This window comes from Microcebus murinus, chromosome 9 (genome assembly GCF_040939455.1).
Source record: "Microcebus murinus isolate Inina chromosome 9, M.murinus_Inina_mat1.0, whole genome shotgun sequence".
NCBI lineage: Eukaryota > Metazoa > Chordata > Mammalia > Primates > Cheirogaleidae > Microcebus > Microcebus murinus.
In genome coordinates, this window is record NC_134112.1 from 103601186 (window position 1) to 103613814 (window position 12629).

Sequence of the window (12629 nt, forward strand, 5' to 3'; positions counted from 1 at the left end):
TGGTGTGGCCTGTTGCTTCTACACTCACACACACCAGATGGCACAGCCCGCTACACACCTCAGCTGTGTGGTGTGGCCTGTTGCTCCTACACTCACACACACCAGATGGCACAGCCCGCTACACACCTCAGCTGTGTGGTGTGGCCTGTTGCTCCTACACTCACACACACCAGATGGCACAGCCCGCTACACACCTCAGCTGTGTGGTGTGGCCTGTTGCTCCTACACTCACACACACCAGATGGCACAGCCCGCTACACACCTCAGCTGTGTGGTGTGGCCTGTTGCTCCTACACTCACACACACCAGATGGCACAGCCCGCTACACACCTCAGCTGTGTGGTGTGGCCTGTTGCTCCTACACTCACACACACCAGATGGCACAGCCCGCTACACACCTCAGCTGTGTGGTGTGGCCTGTTGCTCCTACACTCACACACACCAGATGGCACAGCCCGCTACACACCTCAGCTGTGTGGTGTGGCCTGTTGCTTCTACACTCACACACACCAGATGGCACAGCCCGCTACACACCTCAGCTGTGTGGTGTGGCCTGTTGCTTCTACACTCACACACACCAGATGGCACAGCCCGCTACACACCTCAGCTGTGTGGTGTGGCCTGTTGCTCCTACACTCACACACACCAGATGGCACAGCCTGCTACACACCTCAGCTGTGTGGTGTGGCCTGTTGCTCCTACACTCACACACACCAGATGGCACAGCCCGCTACACACCTCAGCTGTGTGGTGTGGCCTGTTGCTCCTACACTCACACACACCAGATGGCACAGCCTGCTACACACCTCGGCTGTGTGGTGTGGCCTGTTGCTCCTACACTCACACACACCAGATGGCACAGCCTGCTACACACCTCGGCTGTGTGGTGTGGCCTGTTGCTTCTACACTCACACACACCAGATGGCACAGCCTGCTACACACCTCGGCTGTGTGGTGTGGCCTGTTGCTCCTACACTCACATACACCAGATGGCACAGCCCGCTACACACCTCAGCTGTGTGGGTGTGGCCTGTTGCTCCTACACTCACACACACCAGATGGCACAGCCTGCTACACACCTCAGCTGTGTGGTGTGGCCTGTTGCTTCTACACTCACACACACCAGATGGCACAGCCTGCTACACACCTCAGCTGTGTGGTGTGGCCTGTTGCTTCTACACTCACATACACCAGATGGCACAGGCCATTATATACCTCAGCTGTGTGGTGTGGCCTGTTGCTCCTACACTCACACACACCAGATGGCACAGGCCATTATATACCTCAGCTGTGTGGTGTGGCCTGTTGCTCCTACACTCACACACACAAGATGGCACAGGCCACTACGCACCTGCTACACATCTGGGCTATAAACATGCGCAGCGTGTTACTGTACTAAATACTGTAGACAAGTGGAACACAATGGTAAGTAGACATAGGAAAGGTGGACTAAACATGTAGTTTAAAATCCTAAGGGACCATGATGGCACATGTGGCCCAGTGTTGGCAGTATACTGCCTGCACTGACAGCTTTTACTACTTACAGAAGGTCTAACTGCTTTGTCCTTATAAACGACACATACACTGATCTGCTCGGGGACTGCCACCCTATGTAACGTTTACACGCAGCAACAGCAGAGGGTGGCCTGTGGCTGGGCCCACCTGCAGGCGTGCACGACCACGATGAGCTTGTTCCTCTGGGAGCTGTGCCGGATGGTCAGCTGGATCTGCCCCAGCGGAGACTGCCCCAGCGTGGTCCCACTGTGGAAACAGCAGAAGGTTACTAGCTCTCCTGAGACTATAAAACAGTTGTGATTCATTGGTATACTGTACACAGTAAGAAAATTTCCATTCATTCAGACAAAAAGAAATAAAATTACCCACATACTTAAACATAATTTGGACTTATGAGTGCAAGTGACCAGTTGAATTTGTATCTCCCTTGAGGGTTGAATACAACTTAATTGTTTGAAACTGATAGGTTTTCAAAACAAGGTTTTCAATAGGTTTTCAACAGGTTTCAAATACGAGACACAGAGGTTTCCTTATTACAGACATCAATTCTGTGGTCTTTGCTAAGCAGGTTCTACCCTGTAGCCACCCAAATCTGTGTCCCTTCGCAAGGCCTCCCTCCACTCTCCACTCGCCCGGGCAGGCTGCAGCAGTCTCTCCTCCAGCTGCTCTCTGCCAGGCCCAGGCACAGCCCGAGATCGTACGTCCTTCTCAAACTGAGCTCCTGAGAAAAAGGGGTTCTTTGCTTAAAATTCTTGTTTTCTTTAGAGCAAGAGAGAAGGGAGGGACTGATTTCTTTTTCCAAGGCAGCACACCTGACCAAGTACAGAGGTGACAGTCAGTGTGGATCACAGGGGCGTGCAGAGGCCCTGGTCCGCCTGCCCTTTCCGGGGCTCAGAAGCAGGTTTTCGCGGTTGCCTCTGTTCCTTTCCTATTTTCGTATCACTCAACACAGCTCTTGTAACAACAAACAGGAAAAACTGTTTCAAAGGTCACTTTTATTCCTCCACCAAGAGCAAAAGGTTGACATGTGAAGCTTGGGATAATTGCGGACTATTTTTTCCTCCTACAGAGACGATTAACACCCCTATGAGTCACGGGGCTTAAGTGAGGAATCTGCACAAACATCCAGAGACTGACAATCCGGCTGACAACTCGTGAGCGGACAGAGTGGCCGCCCTCCTCTCTGAGGCCTGTCTCGCGGTAGGAGGCCAGGGCACAGCAGAGCAGGCTGCTAGATTCCCTCTTTCTTGTCCAGGAAACCTACGTTCACCGTCATTTTAGAACCTTTAAATGATTAGGTCTTAGAAAAGGGCAGGTTTTACTTTGAAAGTCAAAGACTCAGTGAGCAAAACAGCAATGAGACCTGAAGTTCTCCCAGCTAACTCAAGGCTACGCCCCTCCTCTGACCGCAGGGTCCCTGTGACGGTGCCACCCACTGTGCTAAGGACAAGGCGACACCCCTCCTGACCGCGGGCTCTCTGTGGTAGTGCCCCCCATTGTGCTAAGGACAGGGCGGCGCCAGAGGGTAGTTACTTCTCCAGCTGTCTCAGCCGCTGCCGCAGTTCCTGGGTGGCGATGGGCAGCGAGATGTCCGAGGCTATGCTGGGGGTGGGCTCCTTGGCCAAGGCGTGGCTGGGGGACGCCAGGAGGCTGGAGCAGCTCCGGCCCAGGTCTCGAGGCCCTTGAGGGCTGGCCTCGGGTGGCTGGGCTCTCTCTTCCACACCCGGCTTGTCGCTGCCCCCGGGGGCCGGCGTAGACTGGGCTGTGCTGCTGCCGCCGCCAGGGCCGGGAGATGCAGACGGCTGAGATTTGACAGAGATCTTCCTCCCTTCTTTGGAAACAGAGGGTCGTTTCACTTGAGCTGAGTGCTGGTGGTCTGGAAGCCTCTCTTGCTTTTCAAGATGGAGTACCTGGAGGCGGAAATAAACATAAATACTAGGAATGTTGACACTGGTCACATCCTGATACTTGAACAGCTTGAGATGCATTCATTTGTAGACTATTAAGACGAGCCTCAAAACATTAAAAGAAAATGTAGTCTACCTGTCCAGCTACTCAATTATTAAAGTAATAGCATATCACAAAAAGTTCAGAAAAAAAAAAAAGTTTAAGTAGCCAAAATATCACTTCTGTATAACAAACATCATTTCTTTCTGGGGGTGCGTAGAGTCTCCCTCTGTCACCCTGGATGGAGTGCAGTGGCGTCATCACAGCTCATTGCAGCCTCGAACCCCTGGGATCAGGTGATCTTCCTGCCCTGGCCTCCTATGTAGTGGGGGCCGCAACTATGAGCCACCATGCATGGCTAACACCACTTCTGCATATTCTTCCACTTTCTTCCATTTGCACATGTTTCTACACAACTCTGGGCGATGTTTTTACTGCAAGAGCCCCGAGTCACATGCCTTCCACAGAAGAGCAAACCCTTTATTCTATACCAGTGGTTTCCACAGGGAGTGCTGGAGAAAGGAAGAAGGTCCAGAGCCCTATTCCCCAGCAAGATTACCCCAACAACCAAGTGTGAGTGTGCAGAGGCAAGGCAGACACCTGGGTCACGTATCTTTCAGCCACGAGAGCAGGTGAGCTGGCCGTGGGCTTGTTCATTCTACACAACGCTGCACTGAGCAGCCTATGCTGGGTAAATCCCACTCAGGTGACTGTGATGCCCAGAGTGCATCACTGTTCCTATGAAGCAAAGCTGCAGTGACATCACTCGTGTCCATGCTTCCTGTGTTTTGCATTATCGTCCACAGCAGGTTTCTGCAGCTTGGGAGTGCAGCAGTTCTCCCTGGAAAGGCTACACCTGCACCCACGCCTCAGCCGGGGCAGGGAGTCCATTTGCACTGCATTTGACAGACCAAGTCAGTTCTAATTTTTTTTCTTAAGTTGGCTTTTCATTTTAATTTGCATTTTTTTGATGAGTGAGTTTTAGTATTTCCTCCTATGTATGCCGGTTTTATTTTCAACACTTCCTTAGGTATTTACAAATGCACTATGGTCTGTTTTGGACAAAAAGTTTCTTCTGTAAGTTCTACCCTGTTGTAGAGTTTTATTAGATTCTCTCCCCTGAACGACCTTGGAAAATTTAACTTTAGGAGAAAACTTTGTTGATGCGGACAGTCAGGCTTCCCGGGCCACGGGGTAAAACAGTGGTTGGCTAATTCACGTGAGGTGCAGTGAGCACTCTGGGGCTCGCTCACGCAGTCTGGAAACACAGCTCTGCTCTGTCTTTGTACCGCCTTCGTCACCCCTGTGAGCCCAGCAAGAGGGTTTCTCCCCCAAAAAGCGCCTCCCCCATGCTGGTGCCTCGGCACCTCGGTCCTCCCATCTGCCCGGTGCTGGGCCCATGAGTATCGCTGCCGGCGATGTCCTTCCCACCCCGCTGTGTTTACGGGGAAGACAGTGGCTACCCTGAGTGCGATCTTCATTTTGATGGTGCTGTTGGGACCCGAGTTGCTGAGGTGGAACCGCTGGTTCAGGGTCATGTCCTCGCTGGCCAGCAGCTGGCTGAGGGGGACCCGCAGGTTGCCCAGGGAGCACTGGTGCTGCTCGTCTCTGACCTGCGGGACACAGGGCACAGAGAGAGGTCAGCAAAGTTAGTCTCTAAAAAACGTGTCTCAAAAAAACCCCAAACATATTTCGTCCATGTTCTTTTAAATGATTAACATAAATGATTAACATAGTATGAAAGCTCCTTAGAAAGACATGAACCATCGTATAGGGCAAAATACCTGTCGCGTGTGTTTGCCCTCTCCTCGTTACAAAATTGTAACGACCACAGCAGTAGCAGGATGCTGTACCACCCTGCTGTGAGACCCTTCTCAGATGTGACAGCCACACACATCTGACAATAGAGTGTCCCCTAACCTGAGGAGATGACAGCAACACACGTGTTTATCAGTGACATTTATGGAGAAAGTACATTTCTAGGGATTTTTTTAAGACTTCCCTATCCAAAATCTACATGTTTTAAAAAGAATTCAAAATATCTGCTTTAAATGCATGGTAATTTCTTTTTCCTGAATAATGACCTTTAGTACTACCTGTGCAATAGGAATTAGTCCCCTTAAACTACCTTAATACAAAAGAGTTTAACCAAATACAGTGAGAACTATACAAAAATGGTCCGATAAATTAACACATAACTATGCGGGAAAACTTAAAAGTCTGATTGCTTTTTCTTTTTAAACTACAATCTCAAAAGCACTTTTAAATTAATAACTCTGACAATGTTTACAGAACTTTAAAAGTTCTTTTCTAAAATCCAAATCTAGTAAGTATAGGTTATTTTAAGAATATGGTGGTACACGCCGGGTGCAGTGGCTCACGCCTGTAATCCTAGCACTCTGGGAGGCCGAGGCAGGTGGATCACACAAGGTCAGGAGTTCAAGACCAGTCTGAGCAAGAGTGAGACCCCGTCTCTCCTAAAAATAGAAAGAAGTTAATTGGCCAACTAAAATTATGTAGAAAAAATTAGCCAGGCATGGAGGTGCATGCCTGTAGTCCCAGCTACTCAGGAGGCTGAGACAGGAGGATGGCTTGAGCCCAGGAGTTTGAGGTTGCTGTGAGCTAGGCTGACTCGACGACACTCTAACCCAGGCAACAGAGTGAGACTGTGTCTCAAAAAGAAAGAATATAGTGGTGCAATTTATGCAGGGTAATTAGCTAGACAAAATAAAATCATTTTTGGCCAGAGGGCATGGCACATGCCTGAAATCCCAGCTCTTTGGGAGCCCATAGCAAGAGGACTGCTTGAGGCCAGAAGTTTCAGACCAGTCTCAGCAACACAGCGAGACTCCATCTCTACAAAAAATTTTAAAAAATTAGCTGGGTGTGGTGGTGCACACTTGTAGTTACAGCTACTTGGGAGGCTGAGGCAGGAGGATTGTTTGAGCCCAAGAGTTGGAGGCTGCAGGGAGCTGTGAGACACCACTGCACTCCAGCCTGGGTGACACAGTGAGACCCTGTCTCTTTTTTTTTTTGAGACAGAGTCTCGCTTTGTTGCCCAGGCTAGAGTGAGTGCCGTGGTGTCAGCCTAGCTCACAGCAACCTCAAACTCCTGGGCTCAAGCAATCCTTCTGCCTCAGCCTCCCGAGTAGCTGGGACTACAGGCATGTGCCATCATGCCTGGCTAATTTTTTCTGTATATATTAGTTGGCCAATTAATTTCTTTCTATTTATAAGTAGAGATGGAGGTCTCGCTTTTTGCTCAGGCTGGTTTCGAACTCCTGACCTCGAGCAATCTGTCTGCCTCAGCCTCCCAGAGTGCTAGGATTACAGGCATGAGCCACTGCGCCCGGCTGAGACCCTGTCTCTTAAAAAAAAATTAAAATAAAATAAAACAAAATAATTTTGTACAACACAAAATGAAAGAACAAACACAGAATAGTAGAACAAGGCCAAGCGAGCCAGGCGTGGCTGTTCACACACCTATTAATGGAGGTTCAAGGTGCATGAGGCAAAAACGGAGACTGAGGAGGGAAAAAGATAAATTTCCAACTATAGGCAGAGATTCAAATACCAGGCTCTTAATACCTGACATACAAGTGGGTTTAGAGGCCTGAGCAAGGCCAACAGCCGCCATCACTAACGTCACATGGCCCCACCACTCATGGGTGCACACGGGCACACGTCAGGCAGACGATACTCCCAGTGCAAAAGGGCTCGAGTCACACAAAACATGCACTCTGACCGCCACAGTACGAAATGATAACCAATAACAGAAGATCTGTAACAAATCCCCAAGCACTTGGAAACTAAACAGAGGATCTTGAAAAAAATAACTCGTGGGTCAAACAAGTCAAACTTCGTGAGGTGTGGCTAAAGCAGAACTTAAAGCAAATTAAACATCTGTATTATAAAAGAAGAAATGTCTCAAGCTTCTACTTTAAGAAATTAGGAAAAGAGAAACAGAACTCTACGTAGGCAGAAATGAAATAACAATAATCATAGTAGAAATCAACGAAATAAAGCGAAAAGCAATAATGATAATGACACCAAAAGCGGGTTCTTTGAGAAAATAAAATCAATAAGCCTCTTGTAGGGTTGCTCAGGAGGAAAGGAAAGAAGACAGAAATCACCACCTCTGGGGCAAAGAGAGGGGCCATCCCAACAGGACATTAAAGGGACCTTGAAGGAATGTTATGAATAACCTTAGGCCAAAAAGATTCCAGCAGATGAAGTCAGTGAATTCCTTGAAAGGTATAAATACCAAACATCATCAAGAAGAAACACATACCCTGCACAGCTGTATCTATTGATGGAATGAATTTGTATTTAAACACTTTCTAAAAAGAAAACTTTAGGCCCAGGTAGCTCCACTGGTGTATTATACCAAATATGTGAGGAAAAAAATACCAATTCTACACAAACTCTTCCAGAAAACTAAAGAGATGGGGAGATGCCCCAACACCTTCATGACGCATTACCCTCATACCAAAGCTAGAAAAAGACATTATAAGAAAACAAAATCACAGACCAATATATCCTTCATGACCAAGATTTAAAAACTCTTAAAAATTTCAGCAAACTGAACAGTAGGTAGAAAGGATACTGTTCTAGGACCAGGTGGGGCTTATTCTCAAATAAAGATTTGCTTGAGGGTTTCAAACATTAAACCCTGAAAGCCAAACATAGGTTTGCAAGGTTTAAATCTGAAAATTAACCATATTATTTCGCCATATTTAAGACTTGAAAAGAAAAACAACATGATGTCTTAATAGATGTAGAAAAGCCTTTAATGAAATCCAGCAGCCGTTCGTGGTAAAAACTCTCAGCAAACCGGTGACAGGGGAGAAGAACTTTCTCCACCAAACAGAAGGTGTCTCAGGACATCCAACCACACCGGGCTCAGAGGGGAATGCCGGGGTCGATGGGTGGCAGTGCGTCCACCCACACCCCCTATGCCGGCGCACAGGCCTGGCCAGGAGAAGGAAGGGAAGACGTCTGGATTGGAAACGAAGAGGTTGAGGCATCACTTTAACAGGCAACATGATTTCTACTTTGTAGAAAATACTAAGGTATCTACAAAAATGCTACTAGAACCAAAGAGCAAGCTTAGCAGGGTTGTATAAGATGACATCAATACAAAAAATGCAACTGCATTTCTGTATGTAGTAATAACAAAAATTGGAAGTTAGAAAAATTACCATTCACGACATCATCAAAAAGCATTAAACACCTAGGAATAAGTTTGACAAAGATAGATGTACAATATCTGTGCAGTACATTAAAAACTACAAACACTGCTAGCCGGGTGCGGTTGCTCACGCATGTAATCCTAGCACTTTGGGAGGCTGAGGCTGAGGCAAGAGGATCGTTCAAGGTCAGGAGTTCGAGACCAGCCTGAGCAAGAGCGAGACCCCATCTATACTAAAAATAGAAAACAAATTAATTGGCCAACTAAAAATATATAGAAAAAATCAGCCTAGCATAGTGGCACATGCCTGTAGTCCTAGCTACTCAGGAGGCTGAGGCAGGTGGATTGCTTGAGCCCAGGAGTTTGAGGTTGCTGTGAGCTAGGCAGATGCCAGGGCACTCTAGCCCAGGCAAGAGAAGTGAGACTCTGTCTCAAAATAAATAAAACACTGCTAAGAAAAAGAATAACTAAAGAAATGGAGAGATACAATGTTTCTATAGGCTGGAAGAGCCTGTGTTGTTGCTAAGACATCCACTCTACCCACTTCATCTGCAGTTTCAATGCAATTCTTATCAAAATTCTAGCAGATTTTCTGCAGGACGTGGCAAACTGATACTGAAATTCATATGGAAATGCAGACTTAGAATAGTCAAAACAATTTTAAAAAATAACACATGTGAGGGCTTAAGTTATTTGCTTTTTTTTTTTTTTTTTTTTTTTTTTTTGAGACAGAGTCTCGCTTTGTTGCCCAGGCTAGAGTGAGTGCCGTGGCGTCAGCCTAGCTCACAGCAACCTCAAACTCCTGGGCTCGAGTGATCCTTCTGCCTCAGCCTCCCGGGTAGCTGGGACTACAGGCATGTGCCACCATGCCCGGCTAATTTTTTATATATATATCAGTTGGCCAATTAATTTCTTTCTATTTATAGTAGAGACGGGGTCTTGCTCTTGCTCAGGCTGGTTTTGAACTCCTGACCTTGAGCAATCCGCCCGCCTCGGCCTCCCAAGAGCTAGGATTACAGGCGTGAGCCACAGCGCCCGGCCAAGTTATTTGCTTTTAAGATGTATTTATAAAGCACTAGTAATAAAGACAGTGTAGTATTGGCACAAAGAGAAACATACAGAACAATGGAACAGAAGGGATTCCAGAAATAGACCCCCCTATATGACCAACTGACTGTCCACAAAGTTGCCAAGGTAATAAAAGGGGGCACAGAATAATTTTTCAGTGAAAACTGTCGAACTGTATGACTGTATATAAAAAAATGAATCACAGCCTTTACCTTAGATTATAAATGAAAAGGAACTCAATATGGATCCCAGACCTACACGTAAGGTCAAAACTACAAAACCTCCAGAAATCAACAGTGACCTAAGGGTTGGCAAATGCTTCTTAACCAGGACACAATGAGCACAGACTAAAATGAAAACAGTGACAAACTGGACTTCATAAAATTTTAAAACTTCTGCTCTTGGCCAGGTGTGGTGGCACACGCCTATAACCTCAGCACTCTGGGAGGCCAAGGTAGGAGCATCACTTGAGGTCAGGAGTTTAAGACCAGTCTGAACAAGAGCCAGACCCCATCTCTACTAAAAATAGAAAAATTAGCTTGGCATGGTGGCACATGCCTGTACTTGGGAGGCTGAGGCAGGAGGATTGCTTGAGCCCAGGAGTTGGAGGTTGCTGTGAGCTAGGCTGATGCCACGGCACTCTAGCCTAGACAACAGAGCGAGACTCTGTTTCAAAAAAATAAAAAAGTAAAAAAAAATAAAACTTCTGCTCTTCAAAGGACACTGTTATAATAATGTAAAACCAAGCCACAGATTAAGAGAAAATATCTGCAAAACATCTATCCAAAATGCTCTTGTTTCTAAAATATATTTATTATAATTCACTATTAAGAAGACAAATAACCCAAGCAAAAAACGGGCAAAGGAGCCCAATGGACACCCACAGAAGGTGGGCAGCTGGCAAACACACACACAAAAAGATGCCCGCATCACTCGGAAGCACACGGAAGACACCATGAGACAGCACCACCCTCCCTCCCACAGCTGCGCCCGCAGGATGTGGCGAGAGGGCAGCTGTCACACCTGATGGCCGGCGTATAAATGGTGTGATCACGCTGGAAAACAATCTGGCAGTTTACTGAGAAGTTAAACACGCACCTACAAACTGTCCCAGGCATTTGCCTATGGAAACGAAGGTGTGTCCATACAAAGGCTCACGTGTGAATATTCGTAGCAGATTTATTGCAATGGGTCTGACCTGGAAAGAACCCAACCTTTTATCAATCTTCTATTGCCAGGTGAATGGATAGGCCAACCATGGCATGTGTACACCTGGAATCCTACCTGGCAATAGAACAGGACAAACTGAGTATCCACCACAACACAGATGAACCTCAAAATAACTGTCACAAAGGAACAGACACGAAGGGTGCGTACCGTGTGATTCTGTTTACATACAGTTCGGGAACATGGGACCAGTCACCTCCAGGAAGAAACGGACCTGTGCTTTGCCAGGGGAGGCGCGAGTCACAGAGCGAGCATGGGAAACTCGGGGAGGGATGACAGTTAACTATCCAGACTCTGGTGATGGGTCCTCGCATGTACACACAGGACACATCCCATCGAACTGTACTCCTTAAAACTGTGCAGCATGTCTCAATTATATTTCAAAAAACAGGCTAAAAAATGCAAATAAAATACCTCAATTTCAAGGTCCTGGCGCTTGGGATTGTGAATGAAGAAAGTGAAGTTTTCCTCCCACACAGGTTCATTGGTTTTGTACCGAATCTGGAAGAAATATCCAAATATTAGTTCTGCGATACTTTCTGTGGAAAGGGCTGCCAATGCTGTGCTTACTCATTTATTATGTTTGGAAGCTTAGGATGATTTTTCTTTTTAAGAGTCAGGGTCTCGCTCTGTCGCCAGGCTGGAGCGCAGTGGTCACCACGGCTCCCTGCAGCCTCGGCTCCTGGACTCCAGCCACCCTCCCGTCTCCGCCTCCCAAAGTGCTGGCATTATAGGCATGAGCCGCCGTGCCTGGCTAGGATGACTTTAATTAAACTTCAAGGCATGTGCTTTTGAGTATGTACTATTACATATTAATTGTGGAAAGTGCTCAAAAGATGGAGAGACGATCCAAAGCCTTCAGAGTGTGTCAGGGATGTTGACTGCTATGAAACCTGACCTGTGTGCCCAATGAGGAGAGATTTCCTCTGCGCGGCCTGGCCTTCACTCTGCCAGCTCCTCAGTGCCTGGGGCAGCACAGCACATGTGCTTCTTACGTTGTTAACAAAGAAAAGTGAATAATGGCCTATAACTCTGCATAAGTTTTTTTTCTTTTTTTTTGAGACAGAGTCTCACTGTGTAGCCCAGGCTGGAGTGCCGTGACGTCAGCCTAGATCACTGCAACCTCAAACTCCTGGGCTCAGGCAATCCTCCTGCCTCAGCCTCCTGAGAAGCTAGGACTATAGGCATGCGCCACCATGCCCGGCTAATTTTTTCTATTTTTAGTAGAGACAAGGTCTCACTCTTGATCAGGCTGGTCTCAAACTCCTGAGCTCAAAGGATCCTCTAGCCTCGGCCTCCCAGAGTGCTAGGATTACAGGCGTCAGCCACTGCACCAGGCCAAACTTCTAAAATATTTTCTCTCCTATCAGGAAGTAGAACATGCTATAACAATAGTAATACCCTCTTTCAATTCTTGAACCCAGCTGTATTGTTGAAATGTAAGCAATGCTGGTTAACTTTTAAGCAAAATGTTTATAGAGTACTCAAAAGAAACTTAGGAATTCACCCATGTATCTACCCATGAAATTAAGCAAAAGCATTTTCATGTATTATTTTCTAATGTTATTTGTTACTGAATCAAGGAGATGGTTTTCCATCAAATGACTAATTTATGAGATATAAAGATGTGAAGAGCCACGGTGCCGACACCCACATGATCACACAGCATGAGCCGACCAAC

At 46.9% G+C, this 12629-nt stretch overlaps 1 protein-coding gene across 4 annotated transcripts in view; it reads right to left on the reverse strand.

Annotated features, from left to right (window-relative positions):
* ESYT2 (extended synaptotagmin 2) overlaps positions 1–12629 on the reverse strand; it is a 95922-nt gene that overhangs the window by 9695 nt on the left and 73598 nt on the right. For all 4 annotated transcript variants that reach the window (XM_012786282.2, XM_012786281.2, XM_012786280.2 and 1 more), the window contains 4 exons: positions 11363–11449; positions 4926–5075; positions 3049–3425; positions 1663–1761 (listed from right to left, as the gene is read on the reverse strand). In XM_012786282.2, coding sequence (XP_012641736.2) covers positions 1663–1761; positions 3049–3425; positions 4926–5075; positions 11363–11449 — 713 coding nt within the window. The remainder of the gene's footprint in view (positions 1–1662; positions 1762–3048; positions 3426–4925; positions 5076–11362; positions 11450–12629) is intronic.